This window comes from Corvus brachyrhynchos, unplaced genomic scaffold (assembly GCF_000691975.1).
Source record: "Corvus brachyrhynchos isolate BGI_N302 unplaced genomic scaffold, ASM69197v1 scaffold671, whole genome shotgun sequence".
In the NCBI taxonomy this organism is placed as follows: domain Eukaryota; kingdom Metazoa; phylum Chordata; class Aves; order Passeriformes; family Corvidae; genus Corvus; species Corvus brachyrhynchos.
Window position 1 is genome coordinate 2,277,689 of NW_008236441.1, and position 22,766 is coordinate 2,300,454.

Consider the following 22,766-nt stretch of genomic DNA (forward strand, 5'->3'; position numbering starts at 1 on the left):
CAGAGACTCTTGGAAGACCGTTTGGACAAAGTTAATTTCTGAGTCAAAATATCTGCCGATGGAAGAATATTTTTGTGAATATTATTTAATTACCGAGACTGTTGAACAATGTCAGCTGTGTCTTGGCGAAGGGAAGCCTGCCTCAGAGTCCTGTAACCCAGGCCACATGCACCGAGCGCTCTGTGAGCAGCAGTGAGGCAGTTCCCGCGTGCGGGCGGAGCGACGTGAGCTGCGGTGTCGGCAGTGGAGCGAGGCGCGGCGGGAGCCTGCTCGGCCCCACACAGCATGCGGTGGAGCGAGCCCTGTGAATGCCCGACTGAGAGGGGTGGCGCATGGGCGGCGGCCAGCGGCAGTGGAACGGAGCTGTGGCTAGCCGAAATGCACGCTAGAGCAGGGCGCAGGGGGGTCGTCGCTTGGGGGCATGGCCAAGACGTGGGTGTGGCCCCAGGCAGCGGCAGCCCAGCTGAGAGCACAGGCGGTGGTGCGTGAGGAGCTGAGCGGCATGGCCCGTGCGGCCCCGAATGCGACCCTGGGAAGAGCGCGCAGGCATGAGCAGCCCCGATGGTCCCAACAACCCTGGCAGTTCCAACACGGGAGCAAGCAAAAGCCAAAGAGAAAGCAAAAATGCAGCGAGACAGAAAACAGCAGCCACTTGGAAAAAGGAAAAGATCACCGTAGCTAAGGTTTTAGGAATAGTAAAATGGTATCATGTTAAACAAAATTATGGATTTATAACGAGATGTGACAACCAAGAAGATATATTCGTTCATAGAACTGCTATTAAAAAGAATAACCCTGAAAAATACATCCCAAGTTTAGGAGATGGAGAAATGGTAGAGTTCAAAATTGTGCAAGGTTGAGAAGGGTTACAAGCAGGAGAGGTCACTGGACGGTATTTCTGTAAAAGGCAGTATATATGCTAAAAATTGTAGTGATGTTAGACAATATCTCCATTATAAACCCCCCTACAGTCTCCCTTTCCTAATCCCACCTTTCCCTTTTACCCTATGTCCTATTACCCTCAGTGTATTCCAAATCCATTTTTTCACCCATGGTTTCCCTCACAAAACCATGCCTTTGCCAATTGTCTCCCCAAAAATCCCTTTCCAATGCCGAGGGGGGGGATGAAGAGGGGGAGGGAAGAAATTAGCTATTTTTGTTCAGCGTTCCAACAGGTACAAATAGAAGAAACCCTCTCCTGCCTCAGTTTCCCCACAAAGCATGCCCAGAGAGTCCTGTCTCCCTTCTGTCAGCCTTAAGATGTTCCACAGAATCTGTTTGGACATTTAAAGACTCAGGAGGGTGGCTTGTTTTGTTTTAAAATTGTTCTTGTCATGTTTATCCAGTTGTTTTCAATGTTAAGTTTTAAATCTCTTTTTGTTAAAAATAAATGGGTGAAATGTTGGGGTCTCCCCCCGCTGCCATGTGGTCCTGGGAGAGGGGCCCTGGGGTGGAGGCACGGGGTTTCCCTGCCCCTGGTCAGCCTCGTTCGCCATTGGTTGGTTTGTGTTCCCCTGCACGGGCAAGGACCCTCTGGCCTGTGATTGCTGCAGTTCCTCGGCAGAGCTCCAGCCATGCGGCTGGAGAAATAAACATCTCTGAAACATCTATCAAGAATCGGTCCATATATATTTCTTTTCCACATGCCTTGTTGATTGATACGTGTGTTGCAGTTTCCCTACTGTAACAGTACATGAGTATTTTCGTCTCTACATTGCATAGAGTTGCTATAGGATCACGCACGTGAAGAAAAGGAAGAAGATTCGAACATAAAACATCTTTTTTGCCCTAGGTGCCCCACACAAACACCTCTGAGGTAAAGTCTTCAGGCAGACTGCAAGCAGTAGGAAGTAAAACATTTTCCTTCCCTGCATTTTTGAGACAGGAATCAGTGACGACTTATGAGATCCATCAGCCTAGTACAAGTTTACTGTACCCTAAACAACTGTATGGTCATTTACCATTTCAGCCTCCACAGAGGACCTACAGAGATTCCTTTCTTGGATTCAGTATCCCTACAACTCTGTGCCCAAATTTTAACTTAGTATCTTCCTTACATTCTTCCTCCCAGTCTAAATTTTAAACCTAGGCCTCACCAGACTGGGGTCGACCAATCATTATGTATGTGCTTCCATCTCCTGCCTCTCATTGCAGCTCCCCACTCCACTCAGAGGCATGAAATTCCTGAAGCTCTGGAATGAGCCATTCAGAGGCATAACTGTGCCCTGACCCTGTGACCACTGTGCTGAGCTGGGAGACATCCCTACAATTTTTCCCAAACAAGTTTTCCTTCTCTTGTTGAAGATGTTCTGCCTACCTTCTGAAATGGCCATCTTTGGAAAAAGCATCTCACTTAAGAGATCTGTAGCAGAAACAACCAACCTTTAGAGGCTCACACACAAGGAAGGTTTTTTCTTGTAACAGTCTCAATATACTCTTTTCCATATCATTAGTGTTGCTTCTTGCATTAGGAAAATTGAGAGGGGGGATAGACCAGGTAAAGCAGGGGCACCTTTTTTGATTTCACATTTACAACCAGGGTCTCTTAATACTTCCATACATTCTTGTTCTCCTGGTTTTGCTTTTCAGAAGTCCTAGTTTATGTTGTTTATTTCAAACACATTGCTTTCCCCTTGCCATTTCTGAAGATCAACATTTTCCTGTCCATTTTGCTCTTCATTTTTTTCATCTTCTCCATTCCTTCCTCATTCAGTCTACTCTTTTCTCTCCTACTCTTCGCCCCACTGCGTTTTGACTCCACCCTTACAGTTTCTGCCTCCCTCTCTTTCTAAGCTACCTTTTCTAAGCTTAGCTTTTGCAAAAACATAAAAAAGCCTGTATTTTTATCAACATTTCTGCTTTACATCTTCATTGCCAAGAGCATTCTTGCCTGCCCAATAAATCAGTATTTTATGAGCAAGCAAGCTCTGAATCAGGAAAAAGGAATGATTAACAAACAAGCAATTTTCCTAAATCAGAGCTTTTGAATAATGTCCTTTGCTTGATGGTATTTTAAAATAAATAGTATTATTTTATTTGCATGGGAGAAGAGGGGTAAGACCGTTTTATTGAAATGTGTCAGGAAGCTGAAGCATGAAAGGGAGTCATTGGACTGGATTTTCTACTCTGGCTTAGGCACAGAGCAGCTCTGCTGCCCTCAGTAAAGTTAGGCTAGTGTGAAACAGATGAGAGTCACACGTGTCAAACCAGCTGTTCTGAGAGCAGAACTGGGAACCAGAAACTCTGGGGCTCAGATCCCTGGATAGATAGGATTTGCCCTATGAATTTCCCAATGCCACCTCCCTCCTTGCCCTGGAGTATGCAAAGCGAGTGCTCCAACTTCGTGCAACAGAACAGGAGAAAGGGAAAGCTGGAGAGAATTTGCAGGAAAGAAACACTCACAATAACTCCTCTTCTCTGTGCCATGTCCCAGCCTGGCCCCACAGACAGCCTGCTCTGCCCTCAGGGGACTCCAGGCAGGAGCACCACCTACACCCTGGATCTCCTCTACAACTTTAACCACGTCACCCTTCTTACTCCCACAAAGCCTCCTCTTCATTAGTGTCAGAAGGGAAATTGTGTCTGCCACATCCCTGGAAGTGTTCAAGGCCAGGATGGACAGGGCTCAACGTAACCTAGGCTGGTGGAAAGTGTCCCTGCCCATGGTAGAGGGTGGAATGAGATGAGCTTTAAGATCTCTTCCAACCCAAACCATTCTATGATTCGGTGAAAAAGTCCTGCCTAATCCAGCAGGTTGAGCTTTCCTGGTTTTGGATTTCCCAGTAAGACCCACTCTGTGGCACCATACTATGTTAAAACTCATGGTTTCTGTGCTCTAATACCTCCACCAGAAACTCTCCTGCTTCTCTTCAGCCCATTCTGCTTTCTGATGTCAGCTCAGAGGCAGGACATGCACAAACCATGAACACTAGAACTAAAGGCATGGATGTGTGTTTTACAGGAGCAAATAGAGCAAACTCCACCAATTCTCTGTCAAAACTGATGCTAGCAGTCACCAGCTATTAAGGACTCAGCCTCCTTAGAATGAGTGAGTAGACCTGATGACCCCAAGAAAATGAGCCTTTACTCCCTTGCCTTCCCTCCCTTCTGCCTCAGGAACACACATAGCTGGCTGTCATTTGATTACTGTCAGAGACAGCAAATTGCCTTCATTTGCAGCTTGTTTTCATTTCGTTTCTTGTATCTCATTATAGCAATATTATTCACTGTCACCCTCCCAGCTGGGAGGGTAGAACAAAAGCAGTGATTATTTTGCACCATGATTCATTTGCCTTGGGCTAGCAGCTTAATTTAGGTTAGGCCACTTACTAATCCGTGCAGAAAGGTAACTAGTTTCTTATAGGAAAACCAGCATGCAAAAGAGGAAAGACTCTTCCTAGTTCCTAGGAAGTTCCTAGAGGGGAAATGGAACCATGCATTTTCTCCATGCACTTTTTCCTCTTCTACTCCCAATGCATGATAGGAGAAGCCAGCAGCATTGGTCCACCATATTTAATGGGAACTGAATCAGAGAATTGCAAATCCTCAGCCCTGGTATGGAAATCAGGCTGCCTCTCTACATGTACTGGACATGCATTTTCATAATAGAATAATTTCCATTTACTAATAACGGTAGTTTTTAGCATTTATGTCTCAGCTTTCATGGAAATAATATAAAGAAACATGCAAACAGAATGGTAGGGTGATGCTTATCTTGCAGATAGCAAAACAGACATGCAGAGGTTAAGGGGTGACAATTTTTAAGATCCAGCATTCCCACTGCCTTTGCTCAGAGACAGCCCTTTAGACAAGCTAGAGACACTAAAGCCAGCAAGAGCAGAATCAGGCTGATATCTTTGAATATTTGAGAGCAAATAACCCTTCAAGCTCACCAGAAATCCAGCACCAAAAGACAAGACAAAAATTCTCAGTTCTGGATATACCAAATCACATGACCCAGTCCTACATCACCGCCTCCCACTTTCCCCTGGAGCATCACTTACTTTTCCAACACAAAGCAAAAAGTCTTCCAAAGATTAAACTCCCTCACTGGTTTAGAATCCATTCTGAAACAAGGGAAGACTAAGTGACCATGATTTCAGACTTCTATAATGCTCCTTTTCCTAACGCTTGCCTTTGCAAAATGAAAGTCAGGAGTTTTAGAGCTTCAAAACCAGAAAATTAGACTTTTGCACACTGCCATAATTATTAAATGGTTGTTCACCTCCTCAGAAAGCTGAAGTCCCCTGCTCATTTTGCAGTTTATAAACAAAGCAAGCCTTCCCCCAACCTTGCTTATGACTCCATTTCAGCTTCCAGTGTTGATTTGTAGCTGCTTTTAGTTTAAAATTCCACCCTGTCATCTTTGGATCTCCATCCACTCACTTCTTTGATAATAAATGATAAGAGAAAATGGAATAAATTCTGCTTAATGAGGAAATTTTCACCTGGCACAGAGAACCTGGAGAAATCTATTAACTGACTGAGGAACGCTGACAGCACTGAAATTATCAGGAGACCCCGCTTGCTTCAGCAGAGCCCTCTCTTCCACTTGACCAGCTTTCATATGATCCACCAATAAAGATGCCAGCAGAAGAAACACTCTTTTTCTTGTCTCCCAAATCAGGCTCTGCTTCTTTTTAGGTATGTTGTCAAGTTTATGTCCATCCACGTATTACTTAGGCACATGTAAATGGGCCTTGATCAAAAGGATCAGGAATATTTTGTGAACTGAGAGCCACAGCTGGGAGCATTTGGGACACAGCCTACTGCATGCTGTGTCCCAGTTAACATGTGCCCTGTAAGCTCACAGGCTCATCCCTGCATCGTCACCTCTGCCTCATTTCAGCAGCTACAAATGTGGCTTGGATATGCACAGAGGAGCTGCAAAGGCGAGCACACTCCAGCCCATAGGTCTTGAATTCGGCTCCTCCCAAGTCAGAAGGGATTTAAGCCCAGACTAAACCTTAAGCCCAGTTTCACTATGGCAAGCAAAGTGGACCAAAAGTAAGAAGCACAGGAAGCAAAATGCATTATGCCCAGTCCTGAGAGAGCTCTTCCTTTCTCTGTAGTCATAGGCCTGCAGAGTGTCACAAAGCTGCTGAATTTCAGGCTGAATTATGTACAAAAACATATTCTTTCTCACTCCCTCACTGTCCTGCTCTGCTTCAAGGCTCCTAGTGGTTTCCTTGATTACTTCTGATGTTTTACAAGATTTTGAACATGCTACAATTAAAATAACAAGATCATGGTATAAATTCTCTCCCTGCTTCTCTTATCAAGGAGGCAGATTGTTACCAGTTTTCCCCTCTTAAGAAACTCATGAGATGACTAACAAAAAGCTGTCAAAGGAGTGTTTAGAGAAGCAGGAGCTGTAAACCAACAAATCTCACTCACAGAACAATTGTCACTCCAGCACTCTGCACCTTTAACATTCTGGTCCCCGGGCTAATAAATCTCATTGTGGACATCTTGATTTAAGTAACGTGAACCTCACACTGTGCCCTAAGACCTGAACGACTCACTCACAAGAATAAATGAGCTAAACCAGCAGCTCACGCCAAAACACAGCCAAGAAATGGGTCGTAGATGTTTCCTGAAAGCCTGTTTTCTACCCCTGGTAAAAGAGAGCTTTGAGGTCTTTGCTGGGATGCCATGGTACAGACTTCCCTGCTCCTAGCATAGTACATACATGTTACAGAGACTCCCCAATGGCTTTTTAAGGCAATGCCTGTATATCCTCTGCATCAAGGAAAACATACATATTGCATGTTCACAAATGTACAGATGCTTTGAAAGAAAATACAGCCACAAAATTATTACCGATGGCTCTACAAGACAAACAGAAAGATCTTATGTTAGATCCACACAAAGCACAAGCAACAGTGCTGAATAGCTGCTTGTATTTTATTCTCCTCATGTACCACATTCTGAACTTGTTCCCAAACCTTTCCTGCCCTACAGTTCACAAAGAAGACAAAAGTAATCTTCCTTGTTAGCTAGAGAGGAGCACTATGAATATGTCAGTGACCACTCCTCAAATGGCATAAATCAGCAGAGCCTCAGTTACTATCACAGGACCTGGTCTGCTTGATTCCCACACAAGACCTGTGTGAAGCACTCTGACCTGTCACAAAGGCACACGGGTCAGCAGTAACTGCTGCTGAGATAAGTGGGGGTGCAGCAGTCCCCGTTGAAGAGCACAGGTTATTGATGGCCTGAGTTTCCCTCCCTGCAGTGCTTCCCAGCTCACCTGCTGGTGCCAGGTTTTCATTCCAGCACCTCTATTTCCTCCACCACAGGGAGGCTTCCAACAAACAGCTTTCTAAGCACACCTTGCAGGTACCCAGGGACATGGGCTCCCAGAAGGCATTTGCAATAAACAACTTCTCCCATGGGCAGTTGAGCAGAGCATCCAGCTACAAATGCTGGGCTAAAGTGGGTCTGCACCCTCACACTTTTGTCTTTCCCCTTTATTAACCCATGTCTCTCCAGGAATGGCAAGAGCGATAGTCAGTACTGCACTTACTCCTTTCAAGCAAACAACAGGTCAGGAGGTGTTTTCACACAACACCCACAGAGCAAGGACATATTTTCCTTCAAAACAAAGCTCCAAATTATAGAATGATCAAAATATGATTGGTGCCATCATTTCCCACTGTTAGCAGGCTGGCTAATTCAGTATCTGCCAAAAAGATGATCTGCTGTTTCCATTAATGTTAATTTGAAGAGTTGAGATTTCAGGTGACAGAGTTCAATTCATTACACTGCCAGACTGTCTTTGAGACTTTGGGCAAGCTCACCATCTCTGTGCTTTGCTCTTCACAATGACGGTTTATTATGCTCCTCATTCCTCACTTGAATTCTACTTTACAGACTAATCAATACTGAAATGCTCTTCTTTAGGCAATATACTCACACTTCTGCCTGCTGCAAGATGGCTTTCCTGGGTTTTACTCAGATTTTCTACAGCACTGAACTTGACCCCACTACCTCTACTTTCCCCCCATCCCTATGAGCTCTCAAGTAATGGCAAATACAATCAATTTCAGGATCCACTGCTACAGAGATACCTAAGTGACTTAGGAACACAAGTCCTATTGATTTTCAACAAGGCTTTTGTCCCCATGCCACTTGGGCATAAGTGATGATTTTACCATAGCTGCCTACCTCTTTACCTCTATTTAATCATGTTCGTTATACATTCTCCTTGTGTACAGCCACTGTTCTCAGGGATCCAAAAATCAGGAACAGATAAAAATAATCATTGCAAACAAATCTTCACTTCAAACAGTCAAAGAACATATGTAAATTCCTGGAAAAGGTTTTTCTTTGCACCTAGGCCTAGTCAAGTATGACTTAGATGTTACTTCTAAGCCTGGGTTTCAGCTGTCCTCCTGGGGATGGTTGGTATCACTGGACCCTGCTTCAAATCTGACTTGCTTGGGACTGGGTCCATAACCCTGGCCTTAAAGTGACATCTCACTTCCTGCTGCTTCAGACAGCTGGACACGGTCTGTCCAAACTTCCATCTCCTCCATGAGCTGTCAGTGTGATGAACAGCCAGCAGGGTCTCTCCAGGCCCTTCCTCCCATTTTCACTCACGGGACTGGCAAGGCCAAATCTAGGGAAATAATTTCCAGATAATAGCACATCCTATTGCACTGCCACTGCTTCATACACCATCACCTATTCATGGACTGGCAGCATGGGATGGTGCTTGCTCTTTCCATTTGAGTATGTACAAGTGGTTTTATTTGTTTATGTGCATGTGTGTGGTGGGGAAGGTTGAAGTTAAAATTACACTCCAGGTATAAATGTAATTGGTCAGACAACAACAAAAAACCCCTCAGTGTAAGTTTCCAAAATAAAAAATATGTAAGGTCACAGGAGAAACAGCAGAGGCACATGTTTGACATGTCTGTGATATTACTTGACATTCTCACAAGTAGTCTCAAAATGGCTTTCTTTTCCCAATTCAACTCACACCATTTGCTTTCCTGCAGCCACATCACATAGTCTGAAATAACTACTTCTCCATCCTAGAGGGCCCAGAGGCAGAGTTAAATGGAACCACTGCTGCAGCGTGACAAAGCTATACAGTTCCACCCAGCATCAGGTCCAATCTTCTTTAGAAAAAAGTTCAATGGGACAAAGGTAAGTGGGGCAGAGGGTGCTTTTCCCAGTCCCTACTGTCTCTGGAAATGGCTGGCCTTGCCTCTACACCACAGAGAATGCACATACATTTACAGGTCAGAACGTTTTTCCCTCTGCACTGCATTATCCCACACAGCCTTTCACACATGTAAGCAGATCTGTTGCATGCATCAGTGAGACCTCTGCTCACCTCTGAATTGCTGCACATGGTGAGGATGCAAGGCAGCATGTGATGCATGAGAGCTGCTTCCTGAACTGCTCTCAAAGGCCTCCACCTGCCTCTGATCCCCCTTCCCCATCTGTCTGTCATATCCACTTGTTCTAGCTCTTAGTTTCCTCTTGGCAGAGACCATCTCCTTGTTACCAGTCTCTACAAGAGCTCTGCAGGGCCCAAATCAAGACTCTTGTTACTCCAACTGCATCCAAAACCTCACTCTCAAACTGACACAGAGACAAAAAGGAAGGGGTGGATTCATCCAAATAGCCTGTAACCAGCAACAATGATCAGGAACAGGGCAACTGCTTCTGGTTCTGGTAACTGTGCTCTAACAACAGAAACATTTAAAGCAGTGATGGTATTACTTCTCATTCTTTTCAATTGGAAATTATCCTGTAGCACAGGTAGAACTCATGCCAGGCATGCTGAGGACTGGAAACAGCTGGCTGCAGGAAGAGCACATGTGTGCCAAGTCTCATTTGCATCACTCAATTAGCTTTCCTTTGGCTATGGCAGTGATATGTTTCCTGATGTGGCTCACTGGACTAGCCTCTTAGTTCAAGTTACAAGTGTTTTTCCCTGGCTCTTTGCCTTTGTGCCTTCAATGTAATGCAGCTGGACAGTCCATCCCCTCACTCCAGTGCTGGTTGGGAGGTAAGACAGTTTTCTTGCAAAAGTGTGAGCAAAGATAGTGGAGTGAAAATCTGCACTGGTAAGTGAATGAGGATAAGGTAATTTATATGTTCATCTTGGAGAAGAGAAGGCTTTGGGGTGACCTAACTACGGCCTTCCAATACCTGAAGGGAGCCGACAAGAAAGATGGAGAGAGACTATTTATAAGAGCATGGAGTGACAGTGCTGCCAAATTTATTTTTGCTTTTTTTTCTTTTATATATCTTCTATATTCTTTACACATATATTTGCAGCTCTGTAGCCTATCACAGTATTCATAGCTAGCATTTTACCTACGCTGTTAGACAGAAAGACAAAATAAATTCCCCAGTGGCTCCAAGCTGGGGGTCCAAGGTTAGATTCTCTGGGAAGCCAAGGTTTAAACTAGCTCTCCGAGACACATTTTCATAAACAAAGTTTAGTGCCTATCTAAAAGAGGGGAAATTCAAAGAGGGTTGAACCAGGGGGGAATTACCTCACCACTTATGTCTCTATTTGGGGTTTTTTGTCAGATACGCTAATTTGCTAAACATACAAAAATTGTATACACATTATGCTGTGTGTGCATCTTTGGCGTTTTCCACCTGCTGAATTGTGCACCTAAGGATCCTTATAAACCCTTTTATCACCTAACTGTGTCCAGCTTGTGATTTTAGGACCAGAGAAAAGGCATCAACAGGACAAGGGGGAGCAGCTTCACACTAACAGAGAGAAGATTTAGATGAGCTATTACAAAAAAATCTTCACTGTGAGGGTGGGGGGAGCCTGGCAAGGTTGTCCAGAGAAGCTGTGGCTGCCCCATCCCTGGAAGTGTCCAAGACCAGGTTGCATGGGGCTCGGAGCAACCTGGGATAGTGAAAGGTGTCCCTGCCCATGGCAGGGGGTTAGAACTAGATGATCTTTAAGGACCCTTCCCACCCAAACCATTCTGTGATTCTATGGTACCACACACAGTCTGATTTGAATTGCAAGAATCCACTTTCAAGGGACACAACATTGCTTGTGTCTGATAAAAATGCAAGGCTGGATACTGCGCAAGGGCTGTCTCTAGCAGGCTGCCTGTACAACCCGCTGCCTGCGCACCACAAGGATGAAAAACTCTGTGGGGTCGTACCAGCTACTGATCACTGGTAGTACCATCACCTGCCACCCATTGCAGTGAAAGGGAAAGCAACCTCAGGGATACAGGAGGGTTCAGGAAGATTAGCCTCTGTGGAGTTATGCTGGATTTTATACCAGCTGAGGATGGGGCCAGCCTCTGGGGCCTCATTCCAGAGCATGCCACTCCAACAAGTGACAAGCTCAAACTGATTCTGGGTATGTTGTTTTTCTTCAGGAGCTGCATATACCTGTTAAAGGGGGCAGATACAAATGCAATGTGACATAGATGTTAGAGGACAAATACTTCTGCAGCCAAAAACTTCTGCAGCCAAACAATATATTTCTGCAAATAATCAAGCTACTCCTTCTCTTCGACATCCCTCTCCATATTTATTTTTGTTTAGCTCCAGATCCCGGTTGTTCCGGGTGCAAAGGAGAGCAGGAGCTGCTCAATTAAAAGCGTGCAGCTAGTCAAAAAGCAGAGATGACCATGCTGGTGAACTGAGATCATTGCCTCCGCTGCGCTCCCAGTGCCATCATGTGGTGACACGTGGGAGCACAACGGATACCAGAGGCAGAAAAGCCGACAACACTCGGCCTTTAATAACTCAGCAAGGAGGCTCTCCCAGCCTCATAAAACATGAAGAGAAAGCTCAAGTCAGCAAGAGTATGAACTGAAATACAACCCACTGCTTTAATTTACTGCTATCTTTCCTGTTTGCTTTTATATGGTCATTTTTCTTGAAGGAAGAAGATTTATATTTAAATATGTCTGGAACCATAGACGTTTGAAAATATGGTACAAGAGCAATACTCACACATACTGCATGATCACAGCAAAGCAGAAAAGCTTAAAAATCAATAGGCCAGGCTGGAAATAAAATGCAGTGTATGTGACCCTCAGGCGCAGTAAGTCAGGACAAGTCCTGTGTTGAGTTTGAAAGGCAACTCTCTCCTAGGTACATGAGTTAATCATCACAGGCCATCCACATTCCTAGTCTTAGCCTCAGAGATAGTGAAGATTTTCCAAAATAAACCGTAACTTCCATAATCCCTGAGAACAGCCAAGATGCCCAAGTACTCAAATGAGTTATTTTACAAAAAAAAAAAAAAGTGTGCTTAAAAATTTCTAAATTTCTGCTTACTGAGACAGCGAACTGGGTTTTAAGACAACACTGTTTATTCCAAGCACTTGAATAAACTTCTCAGCATTGACTGCATCTGTGCTTACCATAGGTTTCCAAGCAGGATTCCCAGAAGAACTGTTGTATCCTAGGACAAGGCTTTTTTACCTGTTCACTTCCTTTAGGATCTTCTCCATGTTCGCAATGCTGCGCATCTTATACAGGAACCACTTGTCAATGGCTGTGAGTTTGTGAATGACATCCACAGGGACTTCATTATCCAAGGCCTGCCAAAAACAGGACAGCACCAAACAGCCCCTTTAACACATGCTGCACAAATACAGATTTTTTTTTTTTTTTTGCTGCAAACAGGTAGGAGCAAGTATATATCATAAAGAAAAAAAGTTTCGTAGACCAAGCTGTACAAATCAAATGTTCACCTACCTCCTGACCCTGTCTCCTGCACAGAAACTGTGCCCCATGGGGAGTGCAGGGAGGCACCAGCCACTTCTCCCGGTGCTCTGGTTCCAAAAGGTGGCTTCTGTTTTAGTGAGAGAGGTAATTTGCTTTTCACAGAACCAGCAGCCAGTCAAGCTGATAGTAGCTAGGCTGGGTGGCCACTGAGAACGTGCTCAGCCAACTACAGGGAGCCACATTCAGGCTGCAGTGACCAATCCTCCATCTGCACCTCTTACCACTCAAGTTGCCTAAATCTCAGGCCCACTTCCAAACTCCTAGCTGCAAATGTAAAACAGGAAGGTCCGGATTCTCAGCTGTGAAGGAACTTTTTGCTTTGGAGCATAAATCTTGATATACCCTTGAAATGCAGGGCTGAATCAAAGCATGTGGCCTTACATTACCTCTGAAGCAAGGGAAAGTCAGGGCCTGGGTGATGCTTGCAGCTACAGCATAGCTCTAGCTTCTCTCACTCTACCTCAAGATAATGTCAAGACCATTCAAATTTCCCTGCATTATCTTGCTGCGGTTATTGATGGGGTTTTTTTAAAATCAAATATTTACAGCCATGGGGTAAAAAGGAACCCCACAGAGGTATTAGTCATAAGACAATGGGTTACAAAACATCATAATATTAAAAAAACCCCAGCACCTCAGAAAGCCTTCAATATGATGTATTTTCTATTAATGCAATTTCTTGGGTCTCACCAGTCGTGTACAGTTACAACTCTCCTGATAAAGCAACTATAATCAACCATAATGATAATGCCAGCACAGTATCTTTGCTGAGCTAAAGTAATCAGGCTCATTAATTTCTTATCATGCTTAATTGTTTTCTTGCAGGGCAGCATCCCTGGAACAAAGTCAGAGCAATGCCATTGAACAAAATTCCAGAACTGATCCAGGAATGAGCTTGGTCCATTGCACCCCAGCATTATTCCCCCAAGTTACCAAACTTGGGCACAATGTTGGTATCATCACCATGCGCTTCAGCAATGGGGAGACCTTCTGCCAGTTCAGAGAAACAGGAGGCACCACCCACACGGCTAAGGGATGAGTGGCAGCTCTCTGCAAAATACTGACACCACCTCCTGCCTTTTCTAAAGAATTCACAGGCAGCTTGCCTGTGTCTTCCTCTTGAAATTATCCTCTTGTTCACAACTGCTCACTGGAATATCCTGTGTGCTCACAAGCAGTGGTGAAAACCTCTGAAGCATATTTTGCTCCTTTAGAGTAGCCAGTCACATACTGAGTCTTCGGCTCATGCTTGGCACCCAACAGTCACTGCTCTTCCCAATGCCTGCAGTGGGAAGCCTGGGGCCCTCACAGCAGTCCCTGAGCACTGGCAGTGACAAAGCTGGGCTTCTCAGACATTTCTGGGTACACTACTGGTATGAGGCAACTGGTAAGGGGTCCTTCCCATCCTGATTCCTTAGTGCTTGGAGGGTGAGGTCACATTGCCACATTAGTGGGATGTGAGCAGGTCATTTTTTCTGTCCATCTATTTTTACAAAACACATGCAGACTTGCACATCTTGAGGATCTCCAAGTTCCATTCAATGGTCCCTGAGCCACACATACACACACAGGTATCATGAACACATACTCTTAAGCTGCTTAGGACACTTTATTTAAAAAGTCCCAGGGATCTTCAAAGAAAACTGAAAAAAACATATGCCTTCCACTCATTCATCAGAGGAGGAGCAGAGAAAATCAACCATCTTCATCCCTGTCAAACAAATTTGGAGACTGGGAGAGAAGAATGAGTTTGTAGACATTTCTTGCTCCCCATCACCACACTCCAGGGGCAAATCAAGTTTCCAGGCAATCATGTAGAATTTGTTCAGAGAGGCCCTGAACTCTGATGGCTTTCCTCTCTTCAAACCTACATGAAGGAGTACAGCTGAAACACGCCATGGAAGCAGGAGGAGAGAGCCACAGCAAGACAGTGTGACTTTAGAGCCCTGTTCAACTTCAAGAGCATCCCGTCCAGTAGGGACTGGTCCGTACTGGGAAGCCAATAGGTTTACAGGACTGCCTTCACACCAAGAGCCATGGAGCAAGCCTGGCCTCCAGGCCAAGTAACAGAGGGTAGCCTATGCTTTCTCTAGGGCCAGTGCCCTTGGTCCATCCTGGCTCTTCATCAAAGAAAGTTTTTAGCTGCCTGTGGACAGCAGCACAAGTGCAAACTACACCTCTGTAGTGTGGACAACTAGGGGACCAGGACCCTGGTGTGGAACAGAGCATGCATCGACTCCACAGCCTAAGCCTTCTGAGGCCACTTGTCTACAGCCTTAAGAGGAGCATAAAACACCTGACACAACCTGAGCATCCCTGCTCATCAGGCTGTTCCATCCTTGCAGCACTCCCACTGTGGCCAAGGAACAAGTCTCATCTATGTCAGCCTCTCCCCTGTGTCTTCTTTTACATGACAACAGGGAGCCCCATTACAACAGCAGTAGCTCTGAATGGCAGCTGAAATCCCTTTCCTTGCACCTGAACAGTCACTGTTGTCATCATCCAACAGGCAAAGGAGAGAGAAAAAGTAAAAAGCCTTGGAGGGCTGACTAGTGTGATTGGAGGTGGGAGAAGACATATAGAATATAACAAAGCTCCATCCTGTTTGAAAGGGAGCTGATGGCTAATGGGGGCTTACCGTTGGCTTTTAAATGTCAACAAGCTGGGAAGGGGTTTTCATGCAGACAGCTCCAACTGCCAGAAGCACCTCTTACTTACACTGCTTGCCTCAGTTATTAATGGGGATGAATTAGTGCACTTCGTTGGGGAGAGGCAACTCTTTATAAGGAGGGACTAGGAGTTTGATTTTGCTTTTTCCAACAGCTCCCAGTGAAAATACCAGCATCTGGGAACACCCAGTGTTCAGTGGGGCCCAAACTCACCTTCATCTCCCCAGATTCCCTGTGTTAATATGGGTCTAAGTTTAATCCTTCATAAAAGCTCTCTCAGAGATACAAGAAGTAAGATTTTTCTTTCAGTCACAAGAAAAAGGCTGTAATAAAGACCAAACACAGCTGCTGAAGGATGAAGACATGCGTTTCCCCAGCTTGAAAAGCAAGAGAGAACAGCTGGACAAGCCACACATTTATAGAACACCTTATGATTTTTCTTCAGGCCATTTTTAGAGGAACAGCTCTGTGAAAACCTTTTAACTAACACAGCACAGGCTCAGCTCCTCACTCATGTAGAGGTGTAACGAGATGTACCTACACATGAGTACAAAGGGCTTAAAGACTCCACCACACGAAGTCAGGGGCACAAAAGAGTAATTGGGAATTCCCTGCCAGGAAGGTTTGAAATTTTAAAAAAATCAAGCCAACAGGTAAGCAGGAGCTGTAAAAGACAGCTGTTCCCTCCTCTTCACAGAGGGTATGGACAGGTGGACATGTTACCTGCAGCAAAACCAAAGAGTGAAATTGCACCTGCCTTCTAAAGTAACTAACACATTTATCACGTGATATACACAGGCAAACACTGAGGAGATGAAGGAAGAAATAAATTCGCACCCTAGTCCCTCTAGAATAACACTCCCCATTACACAGACACCTTCAAGGCTGAAGTGATTTGACCAGTGTGACAGGAGAGGGCTTAAAAGAATGCTACAGGAAGCTAAGCCAGTTTCGAAGAGCAGTGGATTTCTTGTCTGTGGAATTTAACATAGAGTTGTGTAGTTCTTTTAGTTTCAAGCCCATACCAATGCAACCGTTGCAAGTAGACAGTGCTCTCACACACTGCAGCTTGCCATTCTTTATCATCCTTTGTTTCAGTTCTCAAAAGGATCTTCATTTATTCCTTTGTAATCTGAAAAACTGACCAATTTTGACTGGCACTTACACTAGTGTAAATCAGGGCTGAACACTAGCGAATGTTTAGCAAACAAATATAATATTATAGGAGAGGAAAGTAATCCAGGTCTTCACCAGCACTCAGCTACAAACTAAAGTGACAGGACACAGGAATGCACCTGATGCTGAATGCAATGAGCACAGGCTAAGATTGTACCACCAAAAGGCAAACACGTTACCAGAACACGGAAGATGCAGAAAGCGTAAGCAAGGATCCTACTCAAAGCAGATGGAAGAAAGGGAAGGAAGAATACTCAGCCTTTGTCACCTCAGTTGACCCAATCCGGTAGATCCAATTCAAGGGACGTAGGTCAAGGTCTTTCTATCTTTTGTTACCTTGGCTATTGCATATATCCGAGTGCTGGATGGCACAGAGAGCTCCTTCTGGAGATCTACAATGGCTGGCCAGGCTTTATTCATAGGCAGATGTGAAATGAAGCCATCTACTGAGGGGTGGCACATCCTCAGGGCCTTTTGGAAGCTCTCTTCAAACGTGCGTCCAATAGCCATGACCTGTAAGGGAGAGCACATCCACATGAGCTACAGTGAGACAAGCCTGGCTGTGCCCTGAGTAACAGAGTGGAGAAAGTTCCAACCACACAGACAAGCACACAGAAACATGGCAGCCTTTGGACTCCTATCTAAGGTAGTCCTGCTGGCTGTAAGGTGCAGCTGACTGAGCCTTGGTAGCCCCATTTCTAGATCTGACTCTGCTCATGGTATCAATGGGGAGTTCCAGACAAGCGACTGCTTTTGGTTTCCATCTCCCTGTCTGTAGCACACAGGAGGATGCTGTTCTCCTCTGTAAACTGCTTTGAAGCACTCTGGTAGAGGGAAACATTATGCAACAGCATGGATATAGTAATATAAAAGAATATTTCTGTTTAACAACCTGTTAGAGATAGAAACTCGCAGTGGGAATTTTAAGGTTCAGGAGAAATCTGCTCCTCTTCCTTTCAATTACATTTAACAGTAACTCTCCCCTGTGAGGACTCTCTTAAACAATTACTCCTCCTTGGCATAGCAGCACTGGGGTTTCCCTCCTTCAGTCTTGACATCATATCTAATAAGAAAACAAGCCTTTCTGTCTAGAAATCTGTGAGGTAACAGAGCCCTTTCTCAAACTTTTACATTTTTATTTCCCAGTGCAGTGAGACCCTAACAGCATAAAAATCTTCTCAAACACAATGCTGAAAAATGTCAAAAGAAGAAATAACGTCATTTTCTCACAGCTCCAGGCCCACTGCCCAGCACAACAGAGCTCAGGAAAAGCCAGGCCAGGCCAGGCCAGGCCAGACTGTTCAATAAATAAAAATGCAGTAGGTCCAGCAATCTGGCTTCAAGTTCAGGCCTGGGGAGATGACTGTGCCATACTAATAGAGACACAGTGGCAAGAAACTGTTTGCTTCAAAGACTCCCTCTCTAACCCCCAGGTCCTGCAGATTAACCTTCTTTCTCACTACCTCCACCAGCTGCAAACTGCATCCCTGGAGCTTCTCCATCCCTGCTTCAGTTCCCCTGCACTGTTAGAGCACTGACTCTCCCTGTATTTCTGTCCTGCCTTTACCCAGCATTCTGCCTGGAAAATGACACAGGTTCAGGCACTTCTGTGACATATGAAGTCTGGAAGGACTCAACATCCCCTTCTGCAAATGTGTATGGCCAGCAAATGTCCACAGCTGATGGTGCACAAGGCAACTGTATTTAGGAACTCCAGTTCTATAGAACAGTCCCAAAACCCCTAAGGAGAGAAGGTTAATATCAGGAAGCACCATCTCACTTAAAACAAAAAACCCACCTCATTACCATTAAAAGCCAAAAGTGCCAATGGAAAATCAAATTCTAATTAACCTTTCCAGTTCTGATGAAGGCTTCTTATCTAATGGCAACAATGACATTAGGAAGGTCTTATATGCAAAAATAATTTAATAAAACAGCTATTTGAAAAGGCAGCTGAAAAAATACACAAATATTTATTTTTCATTTTATTTTAACTGATAGGTAATTAACAACTAATTTAGTGGGTAATTTACCAATTTTGCTTCATTTTCCCCCTCTTAAAATGTGGTCTGAAAATACTGTTACTGTCCAGACACCTTAAAATCTGATGTAAGAGACTTAATCTCTAAGAGAAATCAAAACTTGAGAGCAAGATGATAATTTGTGTTTGGATTTCAAGAGAAGAAGTAGGCTGAGATCTGGCATATGGTTTTAACACAGGAAAAATAACTCTGAAAGAACTGAAAGCTGTGGCTCATGGGCACCACTGAAAATCTTAACACACTACTACTGGTGAAATTATACTGTAATTAACCACCACTACAGAACTTCAAACCAAAAAATAACTCTAAGAGCCCTGGAGTGAGTGTTAAGAAAAGTCAACCCCAGTGATCCATAGTGATCTCTTCCTTTAGGAATGAAACCATTTATGAATCCACATTGTGATATCCAACATTACACAGTCCTAACTCATTTCCATTAATTGTAGTACTGGATAAAAATTATTTAAGCTTAATATATGAGTTCAGATTCATTAGGTCCTTGAAGATAGATGTTCTGAGGGTTTCCCAGAAAGAGAAATGGCTTTCCCAAGTGGTGAAATGGAAGGTGAGAGTCTTGCACTCACCTCTCCCACACTCTTCATGGAGCTCCCAATCTGGTTGGAAGTGTGCTGAAAACGGTCCAGATCCCAGAGGGGTATCTTGGTCACAATGTAATCGAGGCTGGGCTCAAAGCAAGCAGAGGTTTTTCCTGTTACTACATTCTTGATTTCTGGCAAGGGAATCCCCAAGGCAATTTTGGCAGCAATGAATGCTAATGGATACCTGTCAGAGAGGAGAAGTAGAGAACAGTAGAGTGGAAAGTACTTTGCTTTGGCAAATCCCAGGAACAGATCCAATTCAACAGATGTGAGGTGACCGTCCCTCCTCAACACAATGGAAGGCTCCTGAGCTCAAACACAGCAGGACCCACCCAGCCTCCTACCTCAACACATTGCAGAGCTACTTCCTTAGATCTGGGACTTGCTTTTTTTATCCACAAAGCCACCCCTTTCAGTAGCTGTCACACCCACAGTGAGCCCACTCTAACAGATATGTTTAGCTGCAAATCTGTCATCCAAAAAGAAAACAATCAAACGCCCACTGCCCAACATCATGGCTTATCTCCAGCCTATGGCTCCAGCTATGGCTCTTAAACAACTGTAAGAGCTGTCGAGAACTGCAAATTAGAGATTCATTTGTGCCTCTCAACAGCATCTGCAAAGTGCAATTAAGAAGCCAATTTTTAAACAGCCTGCTTTGACCATCCTTATCTTGATTAGTTTATGATTAGCCAACAAAACAAAGGCAGCTAGCAATGCCATTTGCATCAATCTGACAGACAGCTCATTAATAACTGTGCCCTCTGGGTCCCAGAGATGATTTGCAGACAACATATGGATACAGTGGATGTGCTTTGTAAGGAGTAGGCTCCACCACACATGCCTCCTGGGAGTTTTTCCATTTGCAGTAACAGCATCAGCAGACTGGAATGACCTGGAGGGCTCACTAACCCCACCCTCCATCTCCCAGCAGGACCAACTCTCTAAGGGTGAATCCTAACAGATGCTGACAAGAGCTGTTCTTAGAAGCTTCCCATGCAGAAATCTGCACCTTAATGACCTAACTGCTCCAGAATTCTAACAGCCAACTTAAGTCTTCCTTGATGAAAATGTGAGCTACAACTCCATGTTTTAACTACATGGAAAGCAGATGCCGGAACTCTTCTTCCTTGTAGCTGTCACCTACTTATTTAAATAATCCAAATCCCTTGTTGTACTTCTCTCTTTCTGTTCTGCTCTCCTAAATTTTTTGTTTATTCATTTGTTTGTTCTGTAGCATTTTGGTTTTTTAAAATAATCTTACCCTGTCGCCTTGGAGGCCAAAGCTGAACTTCTTGAGAGTCTGGCATTAACTTCAATGATGTAGTACTCCAGGGAAGTTGGATGCAGAGCAAACTGGATATTACACTCTCCCACAATCCCCAAATGTCGGACAACTTTGATGGCACGATCCCTTAGCATCTGAAACTCCTCATTATTGAGTGTCTGGCTTGGAGCCACTACAACAGAATCTCCTGTTTGTCACAAGGTAGCAGAGAAGGAAAATGAGAAGCAGCTCAGCAGCAGTAAATTGTGGCCACAGAAGTCACTGTTTTTGCTAACCCACTACTAGTAATGACATTACCAGAGATTACAACTTGTAGATGCACAGCTGATGAAAAGCACAGATAGTCAGAAGCCCAGAGTTAGAGACAGGCTGGGGAATCTTACGGAAAACACAATCACAGGTATAGGTTTAGTCTGTTTCACACTCAATCTGGCTTTATTCAGGACCTGAACAGTATTTTTCTAGCCCACCTCATCAATCACAAAGTTCTGTCAATAACACCAGGTAGAAGGGCACTGCATAAAAAAAGTCATCGAGCCACCCTGTGCCCAAGCCTACCTGTGTGGACTCCCATAGCATCAATGTTTTCCATGTTGCAGACAGCAATACAGTTATCAGCAGCATCTCTCACAACTTCATACTCTATCTCTTTCCAGCCAGCAACTGACTTTTCCACCAGAATTTGGTTAGTCATTGCAAATGCCTGGGAATAGGTTAGGGAAAATAAACATCCAAGAAAAAAAAAACAAACAAACAAACAAAAAAAAAAACCAAAAAAAACCAAAAAAAAACCCAAACAAACAAACAAACAAAAAACCACGAAAACACAACACCCCCCAAGAAACCCGCACCAAACCCCTTATAAGACCATATTCCCCATTTAAGACTTCTGTGACTTATCTCCAGACATCCCAGACCAACTGAAAGATGAAAATAAATAAAGTTCATAACACTGATGACAAGCACTTCCTTTTTCTTTCTTTCTTTTTAAAAAACTGCTTTACTGTGATTTGAAAGGCACATTTGAAAATATTTACGTGATATGATGGGGAAAAAAAAGGTTGGGCATGTGTGCTTGCAACGGTATATAAATTACAAATAGAAATATAAAAACATCTAAGGCTTCAGTCATGCAACAGGCATGCTTTTATGTGGGCAGCTCCAAGGACTTTAATAGGAGAACGCTGCAAAAAGCAAAATGACCGAGTGATGGGAGTGTGGGTGCCAGCAAACACTATGTAATTAATAGCATTAATAATGCTGCTTGTCATTGGCATACTAGCCAGAGGCAAGGGTCATGATTTATTCTTAAACAAATGTTGAAAGTATTCCTCAGCACATGAGACAAAAGTGAAAAATAGAGTTTGTTGGTAAATGAGCATAATCTAAGCAAATACACGGCCTTAATATTAGCAGATAGAAAACATTAATCAATACTTGCTTAAAACCCTAGAAAGTGATGGGCACATCATCAATCCATCCTTTAGCAAAGTTTCTTGTTATAATGCTGCCCATGAATTGTCTCTTCAGTCTGGTCCCATCTGTCATTAACTCAAGCTGTTACTCAAATGTTGCCCTTAGCTCAATTGCCAAAAATCACACATTAAAAAAAAAAAAAAAAAATGGCTTGAGGAACATCACTTCACTCCTGGCCTAGGCAGGCACTGACTTGGTGGGGATGTAGCAGGAACACCTAACCACTCCTGCAAACCAGTCCTGGCTGCTCCAGTGTCTGGTGCCTTCTCTCACTCAATGAGCAGACTTGGGAGACACAACCTCAAGGCCAGGTTACCTGAACTAGCTGTGTTATCAGTGTTCAGCTATCTGAATTATAAACAGTTCAGTCCAGTGCCTGAAAATCCAGTTCATTGAATTACTACAGATCATCTTCATAACTGCTGGACTGTGGAAATGAGCATCCAAATTGGAGTTAATTCAACAAGACCCAGATTGGTTTTCACTATAAATTTTGAAATATTGATACTGAACTGGGAGGTGGTGTTGACTCTCTGAAGGACAGGAGGCCTTGCAGAGAGATCCAGATCAATTTTAGCATTAATCCATGATTAATAGGATGACATTTAACAAGTAGAAATGCCAGACTTCGCACTTAGGATGAAGTAACACCTGGCAGAAGTATTAACTGGGAACAACTCTGCAGAAAGGAAGCAGGGGGTGCTGGTAGGCAGCAGGCTTTTTTTTTAAAAAAAAACACAAAGTGCTGATCAAAATCAGATTCTCCTGCTGA

At 44.0% G+C, this 22,766-nt stretch overlaps 1 protein-coding gene across 1 annotated transcript in view; it reads right to left on the reverse strand.

The window, feature by feature from the left end:
- CPS1 (carbamoyl-phosphate synthase 1) overlaps window positions 1-22,766 on the reverse strand; it is a 99,184-nt gene that overhangs the window by 38,631 nt on the left and 37,787 nt on the right. Inside the window, exons 17-21 of the mRNA XM_008643561.2 lie at window positions 21,077-21,221; window positions 20,495-20,705; window positions 19,216-19,414; window positions 16,926-17,102; window positions 12,439-12,557 (exon numbers count right to left, since the gene is read on the reverse strand). Coding sequence (XP_008641783.1) covers window positions 12,439-12,557; window positions 16,926-17,102; window positions 19,216-19,414; window positions 20,495-20,705; window positions 21,077-21,221 — 851 coding nt within the window. The remainder of the gene's footprint in view (window positions 1-12,438; window positions 12,558-16,925; window positions 17,103-19,215; window positions 19,415-20,494; window positions 20,706-21,076; window positions 21,222-22,766) is intronic.